Source organism: Pseudorasbora parva, chromosome 5 (genome assembly GCF_024679245.1).
Source record: "Pseudorasbora parva isolate DD20220531a chromosome 5, ASM2467924v1, whole genome shotgun sequence".
NCBI lineage: Eukaryota > Metazoa > Chordata > Actinopteri > Cypriniformes > Gobionidae > Pseudorasbora > Pseudorasbora parva.
The window spans coordinates 46029838-46055753 of NC_090176.1; the positions used below are offsets into that span (position 1 = coordinate 46029838).

The 25916-nt window shown below is 35.9% G+C and overlaps 1 protein-coding gene and 1 long non-coding RNA gene across 12 annotated transcripts in view; one reads left to right on the plus strand and one right to left on the minus strand.

Moving 5' to 3' along the window:
* The window catches only part of LOC137075654 (uncharacterized), a 45653-nt gene extending 24680 nt beyond the window's left edge, over positions 1 to 20973 (plus strand). The window contains exons 2-3 of the long non-coding RNA XR_010905076.1: positions 18664 to 18761; positions 20660 to 20973. This is a non-coding gene — a long non-coding RNA (uncharacterized lncRNA). The remainder of the gene's footprint in view (positions 1 to 18663; positions 18762 to 20659) is intronic.
* Positions 9736 to 25916, minus strand: part of tns1b (tensin 1b) — a 288631-nt gene continuing 272450 nt past the window's right edge. For 9 of the 11 annotated variants that reach the window (XM_067444489.1, XM_067444483.1, XM_067444490.1 and 6 more), the window contains 7 exons: positions 23308 to 23385; positions 22074 to 22145; positions 20985 to 21011; positions 19926 to 20094; positions 18675 to 18743; positions 17419 to 17448; positions 9736 to 12554 (listed from right to left, as the gene is read on the minus strand). In XM_067444489.1, coding sequence (XP_067300590.1) covers positions 12413 to 12554; positions 17419 to 17448; positions 18675 to 18743; positions 19926 to 20094; positions 20985 to 21011; positions 22074 to 22145; positions 23308 to 23385 — 587 coding nt within the window. In that variant the 3' untranslated portion in view covers positions 9736 to 12412. The remainder of the gene's footprint in view (positions 12555 to 17418; positions 17449 to 18674; positions 18744 to 19925; positions 20095 to 20984; positions 21012 to 22073; positions 22146 to 23307; positions 23386 to 25916) is intronic. The other 2 variants (XM_067444488.1, XM_067444494.1) reach the window with 1 other exon arrangement.

Here is a 25916-nt window from a genome sequence, read left to right on the forward strand (position 1 = left end):
GTAGAATGTTGGGAGCATCACAAGAAAGAGTTAGCAGATATTAAGCAGACAGTCTAATACTCTGAGAGTTAGTTGACTTGTGCAAAATAGGGATGGCAAGAGTACGCTAGTACTCAAATGTGACGGCGACGATCGATCACGATAATTTTTTGATTGGTAATTATGGCATTTTGGGCAGTACTTGTTCTGATTGGATGGCGTTAGACATCATGCCTTCCAGACCGGAGAAATAAAGTGACACCACAATGAGAGTTAAATCAGACTTGCGCAGTCAAGTTCATGTGCACACTTACACCCTTTACAGCAGATACAAGTTGTAAGATTACTTTTGTTGTCTATATCTGATTAAACACATATAGGACATGATTGGTTGAGTTTATTAACCAGCTAGCAACGCACTGCCGCTATATTGACTGGTGTTCATTCACTCAAATGCAATTCCCGACATTATCGTTTTTGAGACGGTCTTTTGCAAAATCATTGATGATATTAATAATGCGGCAGTGTTATTTTCTTCTCATATTTTTTAACAGTAGACTTTTGTTTTAAAGTTGTTTCTCATTATGGCTTTGAAAACAAAACGCGCAGTAATGTGACTATAATCACTTTGATCATGAAAAATAAAATGAAGTGCAAGTGCAGTGCCAATCTGTTGAATACATAGCATTAATAATGAGAACAGGCTGGGACAAAACATTTTTTTGAAGGGGGTGTACACTTTTTCATACATGTACACTTGACTTGTGGGGCGGCAGTGGCTCAGTGGTTCATGTAGGTTGTCTACAAACCAGAAGGTTGGTGGTTTAATCCCCGGTTCCACCTGACCAAGTGTCGAAGTGTCCATGAGCAAGACACCTAACCCCAGCTGCTCCCGACGAGCTGGATGGCGCCGCACATGGCTGACATCGCCGTCGGTGTATGAATGGGTGAATGTGAGGCAAAAATGTAAAGCGCTTTGGATAAAAGCGCTATATAAATGCAGTCCATATAAATGCAGTCCATTTACACTTGAATATGCAAGGCTTAAAAATGCAACCAAATGGACCATCGGCAGTCTTTATTATCGACCTTAATAACATAATTTTGGTCATTCTTTTCTTTGGGGGGCAGGCTGCTTGAGTTGCCTGTGTATCAGCATTGTTGAAGGAACACCGAGTTTTTGGGACTTTACCTTATTCACCGTTTCCCTTAGAGTTAGTTAAGTCTATACATACCATTTTTATCTCCACTGCATAGTATCATTGCGTCGCGGCATCCATTGTATGGCAGCAAAGTTCCTGGATAATTATGCAGTAATGAGAGTATTAGTGTTATTTTGTCACTTATTGAGCAGTAGGAGATGGCGCTGTTTACCTCTAGTCTTTGTGCTAAGCTAGGCTAGCGGTGGGTGTGTCAGACAGAGTTATGGCGCACACAGAGATCAGAATGGTATTATGTGTTATGTATTATAGTGATGGGTGATATGGCCTAAAATAAATATTGTGAAATACATTGCAGCCTCTTGCGATAACATTATATATATTGTAGGGCTGGACAATAATTCAATATCAATATATATCACGATATAAATTTTTTTCAATAACGGTGATACGATTTTTAAACACATTTCCGATATTTCGATAAATACATTACAGCATTCCTCACTGACTGACGTTCAGGGTGCTGCCGTCAGAAAGAGCAGAACATGATTGGCTACTTGCGCGATGACGTACACCACAGAAACGCAGTCAGTGCTCAGCAGTAGTAGGCTGATAGATCCAACGCGGCAAGTTTTAGCTACAAAAAGAGTTTCCCTGACTGACTGCAACACAAATGTGACTGAATGAACTTCCACAAGTAAGGAGAAAGAAATAGTTGATAACAGAAGAAAGACTAACGTTAATTCAGTGGGGTGGAAGTGGTTCGGCGTGTCCCCCGCACATTTAATAAAGTGTATTTTCAACCCCCTGCACTTTTACTGGGTCTCACCGGTCCTAGTCGACCCGCTCCGAGCGGGATTCGAGACGGCGTTACCTGGAGCGAGGGCGGGCAAGTTAACAGGGACGCTAAAGACCGCTTTAGCTCTCTAACCTCGGTTGATTGCGCGCTTCTTAAGGTCACGGGCAAGTGTATACATAGAAACCAACGTGAATACATCAAGATTTAATTTCAGAGACAAAAAATAATCTATGCATGACCTGTCATTTTATTCGTATCTAAATATGAGGAGGGCGCTCTTTCACAGAAAGTCCAAAAGCGGATTCGTAGAAACTTACTGTCACTGGAGCTGCAGCTGAAGGAAAACAATCTTTATGAGCTGAAAGGTGACGACGACAGTCAGACGATTGCGACAATATATGAAAGGAATGAAGCGGCATCATGAGCAACAAAACTGTTTTCAACACTGATAATAATCATAAATGTTTGTTGGGCATCAAATCCTAATATGAGAATGATGAGTGACACTGAAGACTGGAGTAATGATGATACATTCAGCTTTGATCACAGAAATAAATTACACTTTACTATATATTCACGTAGTGAACAGATGATGTAGATCAGAATATTTCACTGTATTACGTTTTTTACTGCATTTTAATTAAATAACTCCAGCATTAAATATATGCTATAGTTTTGCATAAATGGAAAATAGAGCGCTATGAATTTCACTGAAATTTAAAACTTAAAAGAAAATGCTCAATAAACTGCGTCTGTGGCATAGGAGCACTGTACGCTGTGAAGCAGATCCACCATCTGAAGCAGATCCATCCGCTAGAATATTCTGAGTCAGGCTGAATCCTGGCTGAAGCACTTTTGTTTAATCTATATAAGAATAATATAATCAGCCTATGTTATAGTTTAAACTTAAAGATATTAATATTAATAAAGTGAGAGTCTTAGGGTGTTTTCACACCTACCTTGTTTGGTCCGGATTTTCGGACTTTTCAGTTTGGTACGAACCAAGATTACAGGTGTGAAACCTCCCTCGGACCATGGTCCGGACCAAACTAAACAAAGGTTCGGTTCGTTTCTTGTGTGAAAGCATTTTCTGTATAGTTCGGACTTTCAGACCATTTACAGGAAGTTATGGTGTAGGATTAGTGAAAAAACACAGATTAAACTCGCAGCACACGCAGACGGCGCAGTGATGGAGCGCGCAGCATTTTGAACAGAACCGCGTGTAGTCAGCTCGCGTGAACAGCGTGCTTTGCTTGACCGCTCCAGTTCATGTGCAACGCAAATGATCACTCCGTCACGGGATGTCTGCTATATTATTTATTTAAGCTTATTTATTAAATTCAGGCAAACGATGAAACATTTATTAAAATTAAGATACAAAATACAAAGCTTTCAAAACTTAATGAAGTGGTCAAAATTATTTCTGACTCGATGTCTTTGACATATATTGCACATCTGTGCACGTTTCATAATCAATATAGCCTAGATGAAATTTAAAAATAACATTTTAATATTTAAACATAACTATAAAATAAAATACATTGTTTGGCTAAAGCCTATCTTCTTGGAGCTCCTCCTTTCCTGTCGGCGCCGATAAAATGTTTGCACAACGAGGACGTTCATTTGGTGAATTTGCCTCGAGTATAGTTGGTGCTGCAGATAGTAGTGCCATAATATTAACAGTATTGGCAACCATGCGTCTGTTCATTCATTCTTGTCAAAGTTAGCCGCTGAATTGACAACACACTGACGTCAGAAGCACGTCCGCTAACAAACCAATCAATGTTAACCCTTAAAGACCTAGAACATTTTTGGGGCGCCTGATGTGCCTCTACTTTTCTTTGTTTTTCTCCACCATTCTAGCAGTTATCATCAAGTGCTATATATTATTTTAAACAGGAGAACCTGAAGTTTCCATCTAGCTCATTTGATGTAAATTTTACATTTATTTATTCTGAGAATGGATTAAATTAATATAATTTCAAGAAAAATGGCAGCAAAAATGTGATGTTTTTACTGTGAACTCGAACAGAACTTCATGAAGTTTGGATTTTTTCCTTTAGAAAGTTAGACTTGGTTGTTTTACACTTCCAGATTAAATTTTGTCTACATGTAACAATCCCTCAGCAAGTTATAGCCATTTATTATAACATTATTCTAGGCGTTTCTAAGTTTTTGAGTGAAAACAGGTGTATTTTATTTACTGATAATGTGTCCAAAAAAGTTCAAGTAATAAAGTAAATAGAAAGATTGTTATATAATAACACTGAAACAAACATTTTTCTTCATAAAAATATATTATAATTTGAACATGAAAAACAAACATCAAGTTGTGACAACAAACCGTGAAATAAAATATACTGAGGCTACTTTTACATGTGGGCGGCTATTTTCATAAACGGACATTTCAACCTCTCTGCACATAATCTTCTCAAACACAAATTGCGGAAAATATAATAGTGAAAATTGTGTAAAACACAAACTACATACAAATAGAGAAATATACTGGCTGTGCGCTTTGCACGCGTTTATTTCTGTTTGGTTTCATGATGCATGCAAATTCACACCCACGTTCATTTTTCAGAGAAACGTGATTCGTGGTTCAAAAGACCAAACACTGTGTTTATTGGTTGAATTGATCAAAGTTTCAACAAATCTGGGCATAGGGGGGTGGGACTAATAAAAAAAAAATTCTGTTTGGCTCAGGGGAACAACCCACGTGTGTTTCCTGGACAAATCAATGCTGCATATTTTGTTGACGCATCCACGCTGACTATCGAGCCTCTGAATGATCAATCGCGAGACATATTATACCTATGGAAAGCAGAGATTCTCCTCTTTATGGTGCAGTTTACAGCATACAGATTGGATTAGCGGTTTAAAAGTTATTAAACATTTTAGAACGATAGTTATTTTTAGTCAATGCTGCATATTTTGATGACGCATCGATGCTGACTACGGAGCCCCTGAATGATCAATCGCGATTAATGTCATACCTTTAGAAAGCGGAGATTCTCCTCTTTACGGTGCAGTTTACAGCATACAGATTGGATTTGCGGTTTAAAAGTTATTAAACATTTTAGAACGATAGTTATTTTTAGCCGCGGGCGGCTGTCTCGGTCTTTAAGGGTTAAGATGCAGCCCACAGAGATGATGACGACAGGACGCCAGTGCGTCATGTAAAGTTCTTTGGTGCGTGAACATAATTGCAATGTGAAAGCAAACCGAAAAGAACCAAATGTCCAAACACGAACTTTGGTTCGGACCTTGGTGCGGACTTTCAGGTGTGAAAACGCCCTTATGTTTATTTGATGTTGATTTCACATTTCTTTTTCATATAAATGCTAAATACAAATAAAAGGTGAACATAAATTTTTTTGTACTGGTTTTATTTCTAAAATATTATATAGTTTTATTGGAGGACTATTCATAGACTTGGCAAATACATTTTTCAGAAGTTTGAAGGTACAGACATCCTTTGTGGCAGTTCTTAGTAGTTTTTTCTAAAGCTTTTATATAGTTCATATCTATATCGGAATTATATCATATCGACCGAAATTAAGAAAAATATCGTGAATTTTGGCCATATCGTCCAGCCCTAATATATTGAGATTATAATAGATTGAAAGTTTGAAAAAGTTAGAAATAGTTTGTTTAAAGTGATAGATAGATTATGACAGACATTTGTTCTTGTGGGACATTCACGCATGCACGCACGCACGCACACATACACCACACACACACAAAATATAGATCTAGACCAATGACATGAGCACAGAAACCTGTAGCTAACCACACGTTATGTCCTTACAGCACACTTAATAATGTTACGGTTGTTAGCTAACGCTAGCTAGGATAACTGAATATGATGTTATATATTATCTTTTAATGATCATAATAATGAACAGAGAGTTATATACCCAGTTTTACAGGAACAGTATTGCTCCTTAATGTTTTTATCCTTTGTCTCAATCGCCAGGTGATGCATTTGTTCAGTTTTACTCTGTGACCTGTAGGCTATGGCTTCGATCTTTATTTAGTTTATTTCATTTCGAGTCACGTTCACATCCTAAATATATCCCTCAAATGCATATTGCAGACCTTTCTGTCTGCTTCTGTCTGAAATCAACATGTCATTTTTCCAGAAATTGTTCACTATTTCCCAAGGGTTTGCACAAATTGACAGTGGGAGCGCCATTGCGGGGATCAAACGCTTGTCGGACATATAGCAACAGTAACTAAGGGGACGGGTCTTTGTGAAGGGTGAATTATCCTGCTATGACGTCATGCCAGGAAAGGTTTCCTCCTCTTCCTTTGCTTTGCCCGTCCTGAGTTCAACATTTTCTAGTCATATGTTCATGTTTCATAGACATTTTTTCATATTTGTAATTGTCAACAATATTTTTTGTAACAGTATTTTCATGATCTCCATGGCATGCACACCCAAAAATGCCCATCTCTAGTGCAAAGTTACTTTAAAATATTTTACCAACATAACTCATTTAGATGATTTGGTACCTGACAAGTTTAAAATTTGAAAGAAGTCTCTTTTGCTCACCTAGGCTACATTTATTTAGATTTAGATATTAGATATATTATTACAAATTGTCATTATTAAAAATGTTAATATATTGTAATATGCTGATTTGCTGCTCAGTAATCATTTCGTATTATCAATGTTGAAAATGGTCGAGCTGCTTCATATTTTTGCGGAAATGGTGATAACTTTTTTCAGAATTACTTGATTAATAGAAAGTTCAATGAACAGCATTTATTCAATATAAATATTTTCTAACATTGTAAATGTCTTTACTGTCACTTTGGATCAATTTAATGCATTATTTATGAATAAAAGCATTCATTTCTCTCGTTTTCTAATTTTACCACAAATGTTTGTGGTATTGTTTCCAACATTGATGATCATATTAATAATAATATTTATTTTTATTTAATTCTGAAGGATAATGTGACACTGAAGACTGGATTTATGATTTAATAAAAAAAAGCTTATATTAAAATAAAAAGATTTGCATCTCTTTGCGATAGACATGTGCTGATTTTCGGTAATGCGATATATCACGATAATGAATATGCATGATATTGTTATCGTGGGCACTTCAAAATATCGTAAATAATATTTTATTAACAATTATAAAAAAATTATATAATGCACTCAAGAATACTTTGCCCATCAACCGTATAAATGCTCAACACCGCTGTATTCTGCGTCAAAGGGACACGCGCTCCGATGAGAAGCACATAAACAAGTGAAGGAGACGCGCTGCTGAAGTGCCGCTCACTGACAGCAGAGGGCGCTGATGAACGGCAGAATGCAGCGATTACCCCGGAAACCCCACAAACAAACGCAATTGCGCTAGTAAAATTTTTAAAACATCCATTCGTTTTTTGTAATCTCAATGTTCATCACAGCACCAAATAGGCTATTTATTTTCAAATTTAAACACTGTTTTAATCTGGACTACAACATGCCCTAATGATTAGAATTTTTTTTTGATTTATTGTTCAGTAAAACTTAACATTAATGAGACATTCGACTTCATTAGTTAACATGTTTATTCATTATTACCAAACTCACAATAAAAAATACTTATGAAGAATTAATCATTCTGAGTAATGTTAATTTCTTAGTTACTGTTTAATAACATTAAAATCAAAAGAACTTTTTTTAATGGACCTAAGATAAAACTAACAAGGATCAGTATTTCTTAACTAACATTACCAAAAACAGTATTACCTTCATGTAACAAATGTAGCTGTTGCTCAGTCTTAGTTTAGTGCATTAAATAATGAGACCTTATTGTAATGTTACCTGTTGTTCTTTATAGCCTAATTCTCTTGCCCTTTAATCTGGTTGAAAATGTTACTTTTACAGCTCTGGAAAAAATCAAGAGACCACTTAACATTGATTTCTCATTGATTTTTCAATGTTAAGTGGACTCTTAATTTTTCCCAGAGCTGTATATATTTTTGGTGCATTGTATTTAAACATTCAGTTATTTTTGTTATTACAAAAATAATTCTAAAAGCTGTTATGCTATGACAACACTTTTTTTGCAACTTATTTCAATATCTTGATAATATCGTGTACCGTGATAAAAGCTTCAGCCATTAATCGCAGCATGAAAAATTGATATCGACACATGCCTACTTTGAGATAAAAAACAATTTCTTTAAATTTTAATATTTTAAATGTATTGAACTAGAAAACTATTTCTTTAAATTGTATTAATCAGTCACAATGTTACCATTTCTAACTGTATTTTTGAGTAAATAAATGCACTTTTGGTGAGCATACAAGGCTTTCTTTCAAAAAAATTGAATGTTCTAAATTTGAAGTTTTTCTTTCCCTGAAGATTCTACAATTTTGTTTAAATTTCAATCTATCCTCAAACTTGGACCCACCTGCCTGTCTGAACAGATTAGCATCCAAATTGCCGTGTTTCTTCATCTATTGTCAGTGTAATGACATCAGATCATGTTTATTTTGTATTTCATACATTCCTAACCCTAATCCATAAATGAAGGTTAATTTGGCTATGACGGAGAGAATTAGAAGTAATGCATTGAAAATTATTGACCAACCTCCAAGGTTTCTTTGTGTGCACGTTTATTTTTCCTTCTCATTTTCTTCTGTATCTGACTGAGCGCTATGGAAAAAGAGGCTTGGCCTCCGGCTCTGCCGTGATTGATGCTGTGACAGTTACATCAGTAAAAGCAAATACCTTTCATTTAGAGCTGTTAATGCAGTGTAACGCTGCACCTCATGCACATGATAAACCAGCTGTGAAGCATCTAAGAAATGCACAAACCAGGACTCTTTTTCTAGCAACAGTGTACTTTAATGTAACTGATTTGGATTGCTCTTTAATGTTTATTTTTTGCCAAAACAATACAATGAGGCTGTAAAACAAAAAGCAAATGAAACAATGTGGTTCTGTACAGCAATAGTAGCTCATTCACACATTCTAAGTCTGTTAACAAGTGGACATAAAAATATATATATAATAATAATACAACACTGCTGACTAATACATGGAGTAGGGAGCTGATCTCTTTTTCTGACTGCCTAGATATTTTCAGATAAAGGCAAAAACAATTTCTGTGTGGTTTGAAAATTATTGGAAAACAAATATGCTGTTTATCTGAGCCTATGCACCGTGTGAAATGTCCAGAAAGGCAAGCAAAGCAAGTAAATGTTTATATATATATATATATATATATATATATATATATATATATATATATATATATATATATATATATATATATATATATATATATATTCTAGTGTGCATAATCACTCTTACACCATGTCTACACCAGACATGTCCAGTAAGACAAATGTAGATGGCTCAACTCAACTGTCAACACTTTTAATTAATATGCTTAAATATATAAAAAAAAAAAAAAAAAATGTTTACTTGCAAATATCAAATGTGAATGAATTGCTATGAATTTAATTTATTATGTATTTACATATCTTTCTTACTTTCCTACTTATTTAAAACATCTAATCATATGTACACATTAGTTTCAATGCTAAAATTGTCTCATTCTTGAATCGTGACAAATTAACTGGTTAAACTGTAAATTAATTCTTATGTAATGCATTATTTACATAAGAATGGACTTGGTGTACATTGTAAACAAGTCAAATCAACGTATAGATTAACTAATAACAATATACTTATAGTTTTTGTTGATTAAACCAATCTCCTCCTTTGTTTTAACTCAATTTTAATTTCCACAAACTCAAAGTTAGTTACTTGTTTTAAGTTAAACCAATTATTTATTTATTTTACTTTCAGGCCAATTTTATGTAAAAGAATGTTGGCATTTTAAAATAACCGATGGCAAGTGGACTGTAAAACAGATTTTCTTTTCCACAGATTGTATTTTGATTGAAGTGTGGAGCTTCCAGTGTAGACAACCTTGAGCTTCTGGACTCTTCCAGTGTAAACATGGTGTTGCTGTTATTATTTAAGCAGTCATTTTTATCTGATGGCTTGCTCTTTTTCAGCTCCTGATAGTTAAGTGCTTTGCATTCTTTTGGAGTAGTTTTTAAGGCTAAACAAAAGGGAATCATGGCAACCAAACACAGTTTAACACGTCATTTAGCATGTGCATCGAGTCAAAATAGACTCCCATGCCAAATACAACAAGCTATCGTTCGCATACGCCCAGACAGTGATCAATTCTCAAACATATAAACGTGAAATAAAATCTTTGGCAAAAATGAAGTATTTACATACAAGAACAGCAAAAATTGTTTTGGACACACCCTATTTGGGGAGACATGGGACAGTTATCAGGGCGGCACAGGTTGACATCCTGCTTAAACTAAAGATTCAATGAGTACTTTCACCTCAAATCACAGTTAAAACACTGCAGTATTACTTTTAATCTAAATTTAGCAAGGATTCAGAACTGGTCTGTGAATCTAAGGTAATTGTAGAGGATGCATAGTTGATGATATGGCTGACAATACCTGACAGCGCCTCACGATGGCAGTATGAAACAAAATACTGAAATCTGCCTGAGAGAATCACTGCAAGCGGCTAAACGAGTGGGTTTCACCGAGGGCTGAATACTGGGAGGGAAAGGACGCCAAAATAATAATAATATTATTCATAATAATAATACAAAAATAAAGACACTTCCTTACTTTTCTTTACACAAAGCCTCTTGCAGTAAACATATCAGCCGACTCACTTTATCCGAAGGAACTTTAGGATGTAATCCTTACGTATGCAAAAGCGACAGTGACTCTACTTTAAAGCCTATGTCGATCTAAAGCTAAAGAAAAATGATGTGAGAAAATATCCAATAATGACAAGCTTTCCAAATACGTACACTTTACACCATATATAATAGAATGCTTCGCAAAACCTCATGATTTTGAAACATTAGCCAAAATAAAGAGTATTTCTTTCAGAGGCTAATCTTTATGTAGACTATACAATATCTATGGGTAAATGAGTTAACATAGCGCAAAACAAAATGTAGCAAAAACATAATACAATAAATATTCAGTAAAATCACTTTGAATTTTGTTTTATATATATATATATATATACTTAGCTTACTTTGGGGTAGAATGATAGTGTGAGTGTGTTTTAAGCGAGGCATAGAGATACAGTGACAGATTCACACCTTACTGCCAGATACACAATGATACACACTCAGACCTGACGAGAAGAGAGCTCAGCAGCGGCTGATGGACGCTAGCAAGTGGAGATCAGGAACTAAATGAGGACGATGGACACTTGCATAAAAAATCTTGAAGATTTGTAATATGTTGGTTCATTCATCTCAACTACCTAGTTTGAAAGTGCAACAAAATGGCACTTGAAGTCTAACGGCCATCTATTACTGTTTGTCTGACTTGTGCCGCAGCAACAGCTTGGTTTCTCCCAAGGTTTCTTTAGGATGTCACTTGACGAAGTGTTGGTTTCCTGCCACTTTTGCCTTTAGCTTGCTCAGTTGGCGCTTAAAAGACAATTCGTATTCAGAACCCATTCTCTATTTGACTGCACTGACTAAATTGGATGAGAAAAATTGAGCTGGATTGTCTTCTGTGAGCTGCCTTTGAATTGGTTTAAAAATTGGCGAACTTTACAACAGACATTGAACTGAATTGCTGCAAGCATTTCACAGAGATGCTATACTTTTTGTTCGCAGTCAAACACCTGCAAAATTCATGCAACAAAGCATTTATAGTTGGAAGTCTGATTTTTCGAAGTAGAAGGAACCTGGATATCTGACGTCAGGTGCCATTGTATTGCACTTTTCCAAGTAGAGAAAGAGGAGTTTACCACTGGATATTTATTGACCAGAGTTAAATGAGACAGTGAATTACTGAAACGACTCCAGCGTTACGTTCTCTCGGAGGAGCATCTTTGAGGGTGAAGATGTCTAACCCATCCTCAATTTTAGCTTCTATTAGGTCTGTTATATGCGAGAGACCTTCAAAATTTAACCCGAGTAGACTGTAAATTGCTGGCATATGAAATGGTCTTGCACTTGTAGCATGAAAAACAGGAGCCGCTTTGAGAAGGAAAGTTCATATGTACAGTTTTGACGAAGCAGCTGTGGGTTTACCAAGATATACAAGGACGCTTGAATAATGATTGGTTTATCCTGACCGCTTTCCTATCTTTGGTACATCAGCCCTCATCAAACTTTTTTTGTTACTTTTTCTTGTCCTTTTTTCTAAAAAAACAAACAATCACTAACATCATTTCCACGTCCTCTCTGAGATGAAGTTCACCTCCCCTCTGTACTCCACTCCTCTACGCCCACACTGCACTTCCTCTGTCCCTCTTCCTCACTACCATCCGAATAACCCTTCATCACAACATTCACAACCACACGTACACACAGAACGAAAAACAGAAAAAAATCAAACGGAGCAAAATGAAAGTCCTCCAGAGAGCAGCGCAGTGTGAAGAGTTCACCGCTTCTGAGAGTTGATCATCACTTTAGAGACAAAGTTGACGATGGCCGTGGCCGGTTGATCGGGGTCCATCTCTGCAAACAGGTGACTGACGTTGTCTGTTGTGCTGCCTTGCTTTCTGGCCACAAAGCCAAAGAACCTGTGCAGAAAGAAAAAAACTCTTAATGTACTGTATTTGTGTGATTCTTAAAATAAAAAACATGTCCAGGTCACTATCCTCCCCAAATACAATTAGAAAATGATTAGGCTGTGAATTAGGGTTGGGCTGATAGGCGATGCCGATGGCTGACAGACATCACAATGTTGAGCTTCCTTGCCTGCCCCAAATAATATACAGTTTGTACAGTATAAAATCATTATTTCTATGGAATGTCCCCATAAAATATGGAAACCCAACTTGCGTGTCCTGTCCAATAAAGGTTGGATCAAAGCACTCTGATTTTCTTTGACCTAATGTAAAGTGCGAACTTGGGATGGACCGAAATCAAAATTCTTGAACCGAAATAAATTATGGCAATTATTAGTACCATTGCATTTATGGCTATGACTGTGTACTAACTTTACTAGAATCAAGGCATTGCAATTGCATAAATTAATATTAAAGTTTCAAATAATAAATAAATTACAAATTATGCAAATATTTATTTAGCACTTTGTAACAATGCACAGTATAAAATAAAATTAAAGTGTTTAACTTGACCTTACTAATGTGTACATTAAATAATAATGTACAGGCCTACTGGCCTGCAGAAAGGCTTTAAAACTAAATGTTCTCTCATAAAAACAAAGTGCATTTAGGTCAAGTGCATTTAAAGATTTTCTCAGTAGGTCTAACATTTGTTTTCAGTTACAGAAATTGAATAAAGTTAATCAAATGTAAAATTTAGTTTGACATTAAACAGAGCAGTAAAGGCTACTGCCCCTTTAAGACCTAATGCACGGATATGCTCGTCTTTCTCGACTGTATAAAGTTCACTTAAGGCATATTCAGAGTACAGACTGTCTGCTTGGATACTCATCAAGATGGTCATGTTGACATGCTACTTGTGTGATTTTGTCTGTTCAAGCGCAAGACTTGAAAGAGAACTCAATATTAGCGCGCTGTGAGAAGAAAGATCTTCAGCCGATACCGAGTACTGATCCGATTGCTGGGTGTGTATCTGTATATACAGCTGTATATAATACTAGCCCTGTATGAATTGCTAGAATTAGTTTATGGTGTTTTTCAGACTTATCCCTTAATAAAACATGGTGAACTACTGTATTTAATATTACTGTCAAGTTATAAAAATACTGTAATATTTTTCTTAAGCAAAAAAGAACTTCAAATGCAGCCACAAATCTAACACCGCAAACTGAAAAAGGTATTTTAGTTTTACAATATAACTGTAAACACAATAGGTTCTTTTTACAGAACATGAATGTTCGTTAAATTTTTTTTCATTTTTTTATAAATTCAAGGATATGCAGTATATTTATTATTATTCTACTGTTTTTACGATGCATTTCTACATTTATTTGATGGCTTTTATTTTTAAATATTGAGGCATTTTTGTTCTGTGCTTAAACAATTAATTAAAAGGGAAATATGGTGGACCAAATTACTCAAACTGAAATAATTAAATAAATAATGAATTTAATAAAACAACAATTAAAAGTACCAGTTTATTCTGAAATAATTAATTAAATTATTAAAATAAATGTATCTATTTATTTTGTAAAATTACATGAACACAACATTTATTGTTTAATATATTTCACAATTACCTCTTCCACACACAATATTATGTTTAAAAATTAAATAAAAAATGTAAGTGCTTTTTCAAAAAGCCGTTTTTCATAATAATATTGCTGCATTTACGAACTTGACACCTATTTGACGAATCATGCGTTTCCAAAGCATTATTTTCCCAAAGATTTTTTTCATAATAATAGAGGACATTTCACAATGCCAATCAACAGGCAGTGGGCGGTGCTTGGTGCTGATTGGTTTGAAGTTGAAGAGTCGACAGACATGACAGATCAATCTGTGTGTGGTGTGATGACATCACGGACCACTAAGGCTTCTCATTTCTTATTTGTGACTGAAAATGTATTTTGACCTTATTGAATTTTCTAAAGCCCTGAAACTATGAGAACTGTGGCTGTCTTTAAGGCAGTGCTTTTTTATCTTGATGAATTCCAACCGCCATATTAATTTCCAATCAAATCCCCAATTTCCCCTTGCCAGACAGAAAAAAATCAATCTGAAAGGATTATCCAATCAGCGCCAAGCACCGCCCACTGACTGTTGAGAAATATATTAAACAATAAATGTTGTGTTTTCATGTAATTTTATAAAATAGATACATTTATTTATCTCATTAGTTTAAATATTTAATTATTAAATTAATAAATTAATTGTTTAAATGATTATTTCAGAAAATTTTTGTAAATTTAATTGTTGTTTTCTTGAATTCATTATTTATATAATTATTTCATTTTGAGTAATTTGGTCCTCCATAGGGGGAAGTCTGTACATTTTTATTTCTGAAAATGTGTAACATTAGAGACCCTAAATAACTTGAAGATCAATAAGAAGAACTACCACTTAATTAAGGTGTAGGAAACACTGGGACATGCTATTATGTAACAATACGATTTGATATTAATTTTCTAAAAATAAGATACTTGTGTGGTGATTGAATGGTAGACATTTGAACTTAAATTAATTTTAAAGAATTTATAACAGTGTTAAATTTGATTTGCCATTTATATTTCCTTGTCCGTTGTAGGTAATGCAGGGATTCTTGTGATAGGTTGTCAAGTCAGCCAATCAGATTTTAGCAGTCATCTCTGATTGTCATCTCTGATTGTCATCTCTGATCGTGTGGAGCATCTAAATCTCCTCACTGTCTGTTTCAAGATCAGCTCACAAAATGTGTCCCACAAGTAAGATACTATACTCCTAATATATGTTTGTTTGTTTCCTCTTTTCTTGATCTATATCACCCTTATCTGGTCCTAATTGTAATATGTCGTTAGCTGGACTGTGTGCTTTTGTACTATCGAGTTGTTCATGTGAACGGTTTGTGTTTTTGTGATCGCTATAACTCTAATCTGGTCATAATTGTATTCAGTGCCGTTTCTAGGCATAGGCAAACTAGGCAGTCGCCTAGGGCGCCAACAGCTGGGGGGCGCCAGTGAGCCCCCGCCCCAACAAGATTTTTTTGTTATTTCATATATATTTTATTATTAATATTTCGTACTTTTGCTATTTCGAGGCATTATGATTAGTTGCGATTATTGGAGTGAACTCGCCACTATATGAAATGCTGCTGTAATGAAATGAGATCGAGGGCGGCAGGGAACGTCGTCATCCGTGCTTTAGTTTCATCATCATGTATATATAAGTATATATATATAGCGATTAGCGATTGCCCCCAAACCCCCCAAACATTTTGTGATCTCAGTGATAATAAATCTGGCTACATTATTGGATTAATGCATTTACAATATGGGCATGAAATAAGGAAGTTATATTTGCTTTATAAGTTTTTTTTTTTTTTTAAGGGGGGGGGGGGGGGGGGGGGTAATAAAAGGGGCCAAGATATAAGAAAAAATATGAATCTTGCCTAGGGTGCCAGAAAGGCTAGAAACGGCCCTGATTGTATTATGTTGTTAGTTGGGCTGTCTTGCTCGTGTACTATCGAGTTGTTCATGTGAACGGTTTGTGTTTTTGTGATCGCTATAACTCTAATCTGGTCATAATTGTAATATGTCGTTAGCTGGACTGTGTGCTTGTGCACTATAGGGTTGTTCATGAGAACGTTTTTTGTGATTGCTGTAACTCTAATCTGGTCATAATTGTAACATGTTGTTAGTTGGATTGTCTTGCTCGTGTACTATCGAGTTGTTCACAAGAACGGTTTGTGTTTTTGTGATGGAAGGGATGACTTTTTAATTGAATATTCGACCTGGATTAGTTACACACAGATTCTGCCGTAGTCGTTGCCTGGGTTACGTATGTGTGGGGCGGCGCTATCAAAATAGGGACGAGACACTTTTGGGGGTAGGGGCGTGTTTGTTTTGGTGATTTGAAATATCAACAACAGTTACCAGATAGCAATTACCCCACCTTTAACTAAAGTTTATAAACTAATAATTAACTATAAACTAATAGTTTGCAAATTTTCTCTGTTACTTGATAGTGTTATCATAATTTCTTATAGCAGTATTGTACACGCATTGTGACATTAGTGTTAAATGCACATCCCTGCTCTACCACTGGACATATTTTTCCTTCTGTGGTGGTATTATATTCAAGCTCCTCTTCTCATCCCCTGAACCACACCAGCAGATTGATATTCGCTGTAATCATGTGCTTTCATCCTCAGCCCAGTCCAATGATCTATTCTTCCTCTCTAGCATATCTGCCTACTGCATCAACAGCACAGCGCTTTATAACATGGCCGTTCCAGAACAATCTCTTTCAAACTCTGCCCAAATCGAGCCGTGAGGGCTGTCACATGCCTCATTGCTCCGGGAGCGTGAAGTGTCTTGTTTAATCTCAGAGATCTGCTCAGATTGTGTGTGTGAGAGGATCATATTATACCTTTTGCATTAATATTTATTTATTTCCTCCCTCATGATCACTTATAATAGTAGTTAAAATGTTTTAAAATGTTTTAACCAAAAATAATTCTTAGATTGTAACAGGAAGTTTTTCCATGATTTCTGGTGATAAGTTCAGGCTTACGAGAACGATGAAGCATGTGAGAAGCATTAATCCTTTCCGTATGTTCCGTGGCCTCAGTGAGTAAATCATGACACACGTGTGTGAGGGTTAGCAGGCCAGCACCAGGTTCCCAATCCCGCTCATTCATCACCCCTGAGCAGAAGCGTTTTATCCCATGATGCACCAGGGAGGGGGAGCAGTGCTTGAGACTGATGCATATCTAAACTGCTTTCAGATAACAGTGTCTGGTAAGCTGCAAATGATCCAGTTCTTTATTATCACTTACTTTGCAGTGCCACCCTCTGGTTTGCTCCACCTGGAAGGAGATTGAAACAGATTTTTAACTTTGGGCAGCTAAAGTATTAGCTAAATAATAACACATTTAATTCATAGATTTATCATTTTGATTAAGAGATAAAATGACAATAATCAAAAAATAAGACCGCTGAAATAATCACAATATTAAAAGAAATTTTATTTTAGTTTTGTGTAACAATTTGAAAATAGACAAACAATAATTGAAAAACTAGATTAACATTTTCTGAAGAACAAGTGACTGGCTCATATGGCAATGTGGTTGTAACGTACATAATACACTGTATAATATACATCCAAATACATTTAATCATTTTGTATAGTTTTTCACAAAAATCTCTTCTCTGCCTGTTTATTAAAGGGTTAGTTCACCCAAAAATGTCATTAATGACTCACCCTAATGTTGTTCCACACCCGTAAGACTTCATTCTTAAAATAACAAAAACTCCGACTTTATTCAGCATTGTCTTCTCTTCCGCGTTTGTTTTCAAACCTCAAATAAAGATTCAAACGGTTATGAATTAGCGGATTGATTCGTGATTCGAATCGCCAATGTCACGTGATTTCAGCAGTTTGACACACGATCCGAATCATGAATCAATCCACTGATTCATAACCGTTTGAATCTTTATTTGAGGTTTGAAAACAAACGCGGAAGAGAAGACAATGCTGAATAAAGTCGTAGTTTTTGTTATTTTTGGACCAAAATGTATTTTCGATGCTTCGAGAGATTCTAATGAACTAACTGATGTCACATATGGATGACTTTGATGATGTTTTTATTCCCTTTCTGGACATGGACAGTTTAGTGTGCCTATACTTAGATACGCTCTCGGACTAAATATAAAATATCTTAAACTGTGTTCTGAAGATGAACTGAGGTCTTACGGGTGTGGAACGATGTTAGGGGGAGTCATTAATGACATCAATTTCATTTTTGGGTGACCCAACCCTTTAATAATTTTATATAACTATAATATGCATGTGACATATAGAACCTTAAGCATTGATACATAGGGCTTAAGGTTAAAATTAGCTTTAGAAAGTCATCAATTGTTATAATAAACAACATTAAGAGAAATACTGCCTGGCAAGCACCACTAATAAAGATCTGTGCTCTGACAGCTCCTAATACACGTAAACATAATCCTGATCCTGTCACCAGACTTTTGTTTTGACATTGACTTTTGTGCCTAAAGTAATGCTACCGTTTCAGGGATTGCTTACTTCCGTTCCTGTGGATCAATGTTGCAGAACGTGACCGTGCTGATGGGATAATGGCGCCTGAAGAAAAGCCTGTTGAAGAAATCACAGGTAGGTGTTTAAAACATGTTCAGATGTAGCTTTTGGATGAGAACGAATGTAAGAACTAATGCATTAAAGAAAGAACGAACAAAAGAACTAACGAATAAAATAATTAATTAGGGATGCACGATATTATCGGTACAACATCAAAATAGGCAACAAACGCTTAAAATATAAGAATTATTAAAAAATTATGCAGAAATCCCTTGACGATATGCCATCATATTAATATGCGCCTGCAGTAACTCAAGGAGTGCTATAGCGATAAGCGATAAGTCAGCAGTGTGGTCATTCTTGATGTGAACTTGTATGTCAAAACTCAAAAACAAGCAAATACATTGCATGTCAATGTAAATCATACAGTTTTTAAAAGCTGTTTTGAATTTGTGAATGCCTGAACAGAAGGTTGGTGAGTGTCAACAGTGACTCCCCAGCGTGTGCAGGCGCAGTAGAATACACAAATAACTTTTTTTATATAACAAATTTTGTTTTTATAAATAAAGCAGTAATGATGTCATAAATCACAAGCATAACACTTGTAAATTATATAATTATATATACAGTTTATTAATCTGTAATAAAATGTTATGAAATGGATTTTGAAATATAATCCAAGGAGCTCTAAAACAATTGCATTTTTTATTTGAAGCTAAAGACATCAACTGATGTCATGCCACCCCCACTTCCTGTGCACGTTAAATCCAAAAATAAAATATTTGTAGGTTACAACTGCACCTGTCTGGGGTGAAAAATTACTGACTTTATTATTTTCAGAGCTTTTAATATACTCTTATTATAAAAATAACTTTATTAACATTTATTTATTTTAACAACTCCAGAATAAAAGTACATCAGACAAAATGAGTTGACAATATTGGATATCGACAAAAATCCAATATCGTGCCTCCCTAAAATGAAAGAAAAAGAATGGAAGACAGAATGAGCGAAAGAACGAACAAACTAATTAGTGAAATAAATGAATGGAAAAGCAAACAAAATCACAGGTACAGTATGTGCTTTTAGAACATTAATGAAAGAAATAAACAAAAGAATGAACAAAATAATGAACGAACAAACGAAAGCAAGAATGAACAAGAACAAATAAGCTAAATAAAGAATGGAAGAACAAACAAACAAAAGAAAGGGAAAAAGAAAGACAGACAGTTGACTCACTTTCTCTGGTTGTCAGTGAGCGTGATGCCTTGTGCCGACACTTTGAAATGAACGACGGTGGCTGAGGGCGCCGGACTGGCTGTCAGGGTTTCTGAGATGGCCTTGGCGACGGCCTGAGGCCCAGTCAGAGACTCCATATCCACAGAGTTTATGTACAGGACATTGCATGCTGGGAAAGACAAGAGAACATGCATTAATATAATAACCACGTGGTGTCTGAGCTAATGCAGATGCACCTTTATATTAACTCTCATCTACATACACACACATACATCATTAGTATATTCTGCATTTGCATAATCCAGTGGTTCTCAAATTGTGGGTATTTATATATTATTGCAATATTTAATCGCCTTTACTTTTATATGTTCCATTTTAATGTTAATTGTATTAATTTTGTGCTTTATTATGTTTCTACTTCGTTTTATTTCTATGGAAGTTTTAGCACTTACATGTTTTATCTCATATTTGTATGTTTGTGTGTGTTCTCTTATAGTACATCAGGTTTCATTTTGGGGTGAATTGCTCCTGCCAAACCCAATCAGTATTATTGTTTTATTTCATTTATTTATTCGTTTTTCCATTACATTTGCACATTTTCATTATCTTCAGTGTCTTCAAATGCAGATGAGGGTATTTCTTTTATTAAAATAACTATCTGCAATTTAATAGAATTATGTTAACTTAATTAACTTATTAGCATTCATGATTGGCAAATGTTTTTTGTCTCACAGGCGGAGCTGAAAAGAAACTGAGAACCACTGGCAACATCTAACAGTAGATCCATGCATAGTAATCTAACATCAGTCATGAAAGAACATGCCATATTCAATCAGAAAGGTGTACTTGATACACAATCGAGGCCTTGACAAAAAGCTGAAAACACAGCAGCCAAACAGTTTTTAGCAGACAGGTAAAGGTGCTTCTGGAGGTCTGAACCATCATCACATGCAGACAGTAAAAGAGTGCGGTTCTCTCTATAGACACGGCAGTCAAAGTCAGGTTAAACACAACAACACAGATAAATGAATTAAATACGCAGAGCATCGCTGGCTTTACCATGGGAGTCAGATGAACTCTTCTGCCCTAAATCATTTCCACAGGAGTGAAACCAGGGTGGAGAAGAACATGGCAGTTGGTTCAGAGTTGATATCAGATAATAAAATGGTAAAAACCTCAATGTATTAAGAGAGAATTAATAAAGAGCTAAGATGGATAAATATTGCTGATAGATTCAAATCTACCAATGAATAATAATTCTCGAAAGCTAACGACTGAGTTAGGGGATTGTGCTAAATGAAGTCGTTAAACACAATGAACAATAATACACTCAATTCTGTTATTAAACAAATTCCAGATTCTATGTATATTGGCATTACAGATATTAAATTAGCTCTATAAATAATAACTAGTTTCTCGCTGCAGTGGAAGCAAGATGATATGTCCTTTTTTTAAATAAATGAGTTCACATTCTCTAGGTTTCAATTCATGTATTTACAGTACATAAAAACTTAATATATTATATCTACTGACATTAGCTATATCACAAGCATTTAAGGCATAATGTTAATTGCCACAAAATATAATTTTGTCTAATCCCTCAGTCCCCCCATTATAATTAATAATATATTAATTAATATTATAATTATAATATTAACTATAGTTAATAAATGTCCCTGATTTAGGCTTTTATTTACATATAAACATTGATCAACAAATATAAACAGAAACTCAACCAAACCTCTTGCAGAAGCTCAAGCGTGCTGCTTAACACGGGAATGAACCTCATTGGTTCTTACGTCACACAAACATGCTTGAGCTTACGTGTGAATAAAAGCCTAAATTAAATCTGTTCATCATATAAAATGATTGAGTCTCTTTAGAAAATGTTGAACTAAACCACTCAATTCATATGGATTAGTTTATGATCTCTTCATAAACTCTTTAAAGCGTCAAAGTGGTAGTTGCGTAGCAGTCAGTGAAGGGACAGAAAACTTTCATCAAAAAGATCTTAATTTGTGTTCCGTAGGTTTGGCTTACAGGTTTGGATTGGAACGACATGAAGGTGAGTAATTGACAGAATTTTCTTTTTTGGGTGAACTATCCCTTTAATTGAATACTATTAGACATTGGTGTACATATTCTCACCTGCACCCTGTTTGAGGATCTCTGTCGCCGGGTTAGTTGGTGTTGCAATCTCAGGCGATTCCTCCAGGTGATCTGAAAAAAATGACAGCAGGTCAGAGTTTACACTGTGCACATCCTGTCAGGTTGAGTTCTGCAATTGGTCATTTTGCTGCAGGAATTCCTGCAAGGCTAGGAATCAAAGCACCTGGCAAACACACTGTCTCACTGTGTTTAAAAAGACCTGTGAAGGTCTGTGGCTTCATGACCCCTGACACCTGGATGGCATATAGCAGTTGGCTGAGGACGGAGTCAGCTGAACGTGCCACAGTGCAAACCTCAGAAAATGCTTGCAATTATTCACACTGGGCAAACAGGACATACATCATGACAGAGGGCACAGCTAAGTTAAGTCATGGTGAGTGGGAATGTACAGTACATGGACACAAACTCATACAGAAGTCTCCAAAAGTCTGAGAATACTAGTGAAAATAGTATGTTTTGCTGAGGGTTAATGACAGCTGTGCTCAAACAAAGGAGTGCCTTCAGGTTACTAGGAATTTGGAGGCCAAGTCAACGCCGCAAACTCGTTGTTGTGCTCCTCAGTAATTCCTGAACCATTTTTGCTTAGTGGCAGGGCACATTATCCTGCTGAAAGAGGCCACATCCAACAGGGAATATCATTTCCATGAGTGTGTACATGGTCCGCAACAATGCTTATTGTAGGTAAAATGTGTAACATCCACCGCCAGTTTGACGTCTTCCCATAGTAATCCCGGTGCCATGTGTTTCCCAGGTAAGCAACACACAAGCACCCAGCCATCCACGTGTTGTAAAAGGAAACGCGATTCAACAGACCAGCCCATCTCCTTCCATTGTTCTGGGATCCAGTTCTGATTCTGTTGGCGTTTTCGGCAGTAGACGGGTCCGCATATGCACCGTGACGGATCTGCGGCTACGCAGACCCATACGCAACAAACTGCGATGCACTGTGTATTCTGACACCTTTTTGTCAGAATCAGCATTAACTTCTTGAGCAATTTGAGCTACGGTAACTGTTCAGTTTGATCGGACCACGCTGGCCACCCTTCGCTCCCCACGTGCATCAATGAACCTTGGCTGTTGACTCCGTCACCGATTCACCACTGGTCCTTTTTTGGACCACTTTTAAAAAATGAAAAAAAAAACTCCTGGTTTTCAGTGGCCTCAGACCTTTGGACCCCACTGTATGTGTTGAGATATGGATATGATGTCTCACCTCTGGTTGGTATGACTAATTTGCAGGGTAGAGCCAGTGGAGTGATGGAGTGCTGGTAGACCAGTGCAGACAGACAGCCTGGACACAGAAGACGAAAACAAAATTGGGATCAGATTTACGAGCGGAAATCAGAGGAGGGCATACTTTACATTACAACTGTACTGAAGAGGTCAAAGTTTGATGCCAGGCCTGACAAACCATAAATCCATGTAAGTAAACAGTTAAAATGGCAGTGAAAGTTTGGAGGACAGGAAAGAAAGTAATACTAGCATGTGCTTAAACCTCCAGAGTCTTTCTTTAATAAACCCTGCTTCAAATATTTGACTATATTAGGAAAAACTATCTCTGGATGGGATTTTTTGACTAAATGTTTCCCCTGTACATGAGAAATAGCTACAAAGCCATTGCACTGTGGAAGCAAAAACATCCAGGTTGATGGCAGAAAGGAGTCTTGTTGCCAATTTTAAATGTTTTTATCAGCTTTTTTTAAACTCTCCTCCTTCAGCAATCAGATTTTATCAACACTAACAGGAAATGAAGACAGCTCACTCATTTTAATTTAAGGCCACTTACAAGAATTAGTTCACTCCTAAATAGCTCTTCTTTCCATGGAAAACAAAAACGTGAAATTTTGTCCCTTTTTTTCAATATTTGAAAATGAGTGAGGATGGATACTGTCAAGTTTCAAAAAACCCACAAAGCACCATAAAATTATTTTAAAAGTGTCCCATATAGCTTGAATTTTAATCCAAGTCTTCTGAAGCCATATGGGAGTTTTGTGTGATAAACTGCATATTCAGTCAAGGCACACAAAGGCCAAAAAACTGACATGACACTTCAGTCTGTGCAAGAATTTCAGTGGAAAATAACCAAAATTGTCATATTTTTATCACATAAAGCAATCATTTGACTTCAAAAGACTTTGAATATAGCGCTTATATCACTTGGACTACTTTTATGATATATTTATGGTCCTTTTTGGAGAACTGGATGAAAGATTCTACAGAAATTCACCTTCTGTATCCACAGGAACAAATAACAGCATAAAGGTTTGGAACAACATGAGGATGAACAAATGATGAAGACGTTTTTTGGGTAAACTGTTCCCGTGAGCAGTGGGCGTCCTGGCAGACATCCAGCGTCTGGAGGAGTGGAGCTTAGATACTTCTGTACATTCATTAACATGAGCGTTATTCCCGACAACATCAAAATCCTGCCAAATTTCACCCACACCTGCTTTCGTTCTCAAACATTACAGGTTTTCTTTGTCTATTCTGCTTTTCACAAAAAAACACACACTTACGCAATGGTTACCATAACAGGATGTTTGAGCTCTTATGCAAACGGCCCAACCCTGATTTTTATGTCTCTTTATTTGATGTGGAACAGGGCATATTGGAGAAGACAGCACTGTCCATTGAACAGACTAGGCCTTAGTGTAATGTGGTCAGCAGACAGTAAATTAGAGAGGGGCCGTCTTTGAGATGTACTTAATAATGTCAGCTGCTTCCATGCTGTCGTTTGGACCACATATGTTCTACAGCTTTCTGGAAGCTACACGGACAGCTTGATTTAAAGGGAAGGATTCACATGTTAATATGTATTGAAGAGCAAAAACCACACAAGCATTTGTTCTACAAGCTTGACAGATTGGGCTTTCGCATTAGTGAACATTCAAACAAATCATTCTAGTGTCAACGTTCTCAAGCCACATGGAGCAATGAAGCTATGTAGGCAAAAATCCTGTGAATTTTTTGTTTCGGTTTGTTTTTACGTTGGAAAATGGATTAACAGGATAGTGCACACAAACACTTGTATGCTTTTCTTTATTCTGGTTAACACAAAGATAGATATCATGAAGAATGCAATGGGGCACCATTGATGATTCTCAACTATGTTATGAATAATATGATGCACCATTTTACTTTATGCAATATGTGGGTAAAATGGCCATACATGGGTTTTCTCATTCAATGCAATGTATCTATACATTGGATCTATCTATATTAATGTGTTCTTGGAGCAATTAAAATGAAAAAAAGTGTAATAATTGGCAACAATTATTTTTTGCAATAATTTTCATAATAATATTGAATATTTTATAGAAACATTGATATGTAATTTATTCACTTGTTGCATCTCCCAAAATGCCTGATAAACATAATTTAAGTCCTGGTATGAAACCAATGCCATTTCCAACAGAAAGTCACATTTTGATTAGAAACCTCATAACATTTTCCTGAGATGTTGATGCATAAATGATTTGAAAATGAGTCTGATTTAAATGATAATTACAAAATATCAGCGTATTTTGATAAAAGTGCTAAATTTGTCTGTCGATTTTAGTCCTTTTTAAAGACTACGGAGTAGCTGTTGTCCTGGTGGGACCTCAAAACAAATGGTATCTCTAAAAAGCCCTGAATGTGCTCTTTACAGAACATCCAGACATGGTCACAGAGAAATTCACTAAAATATAATGTCCTCGTACAAGGACAGTGGTACCGAGGAGAATACTATGAAAGTCGATGGTGCCAATATCTTCAATAGGCAATATCTTCCTTTGCGTTCAGCAGAACAAAGAAATGTATACAGGTTTAGAACAACTAGAT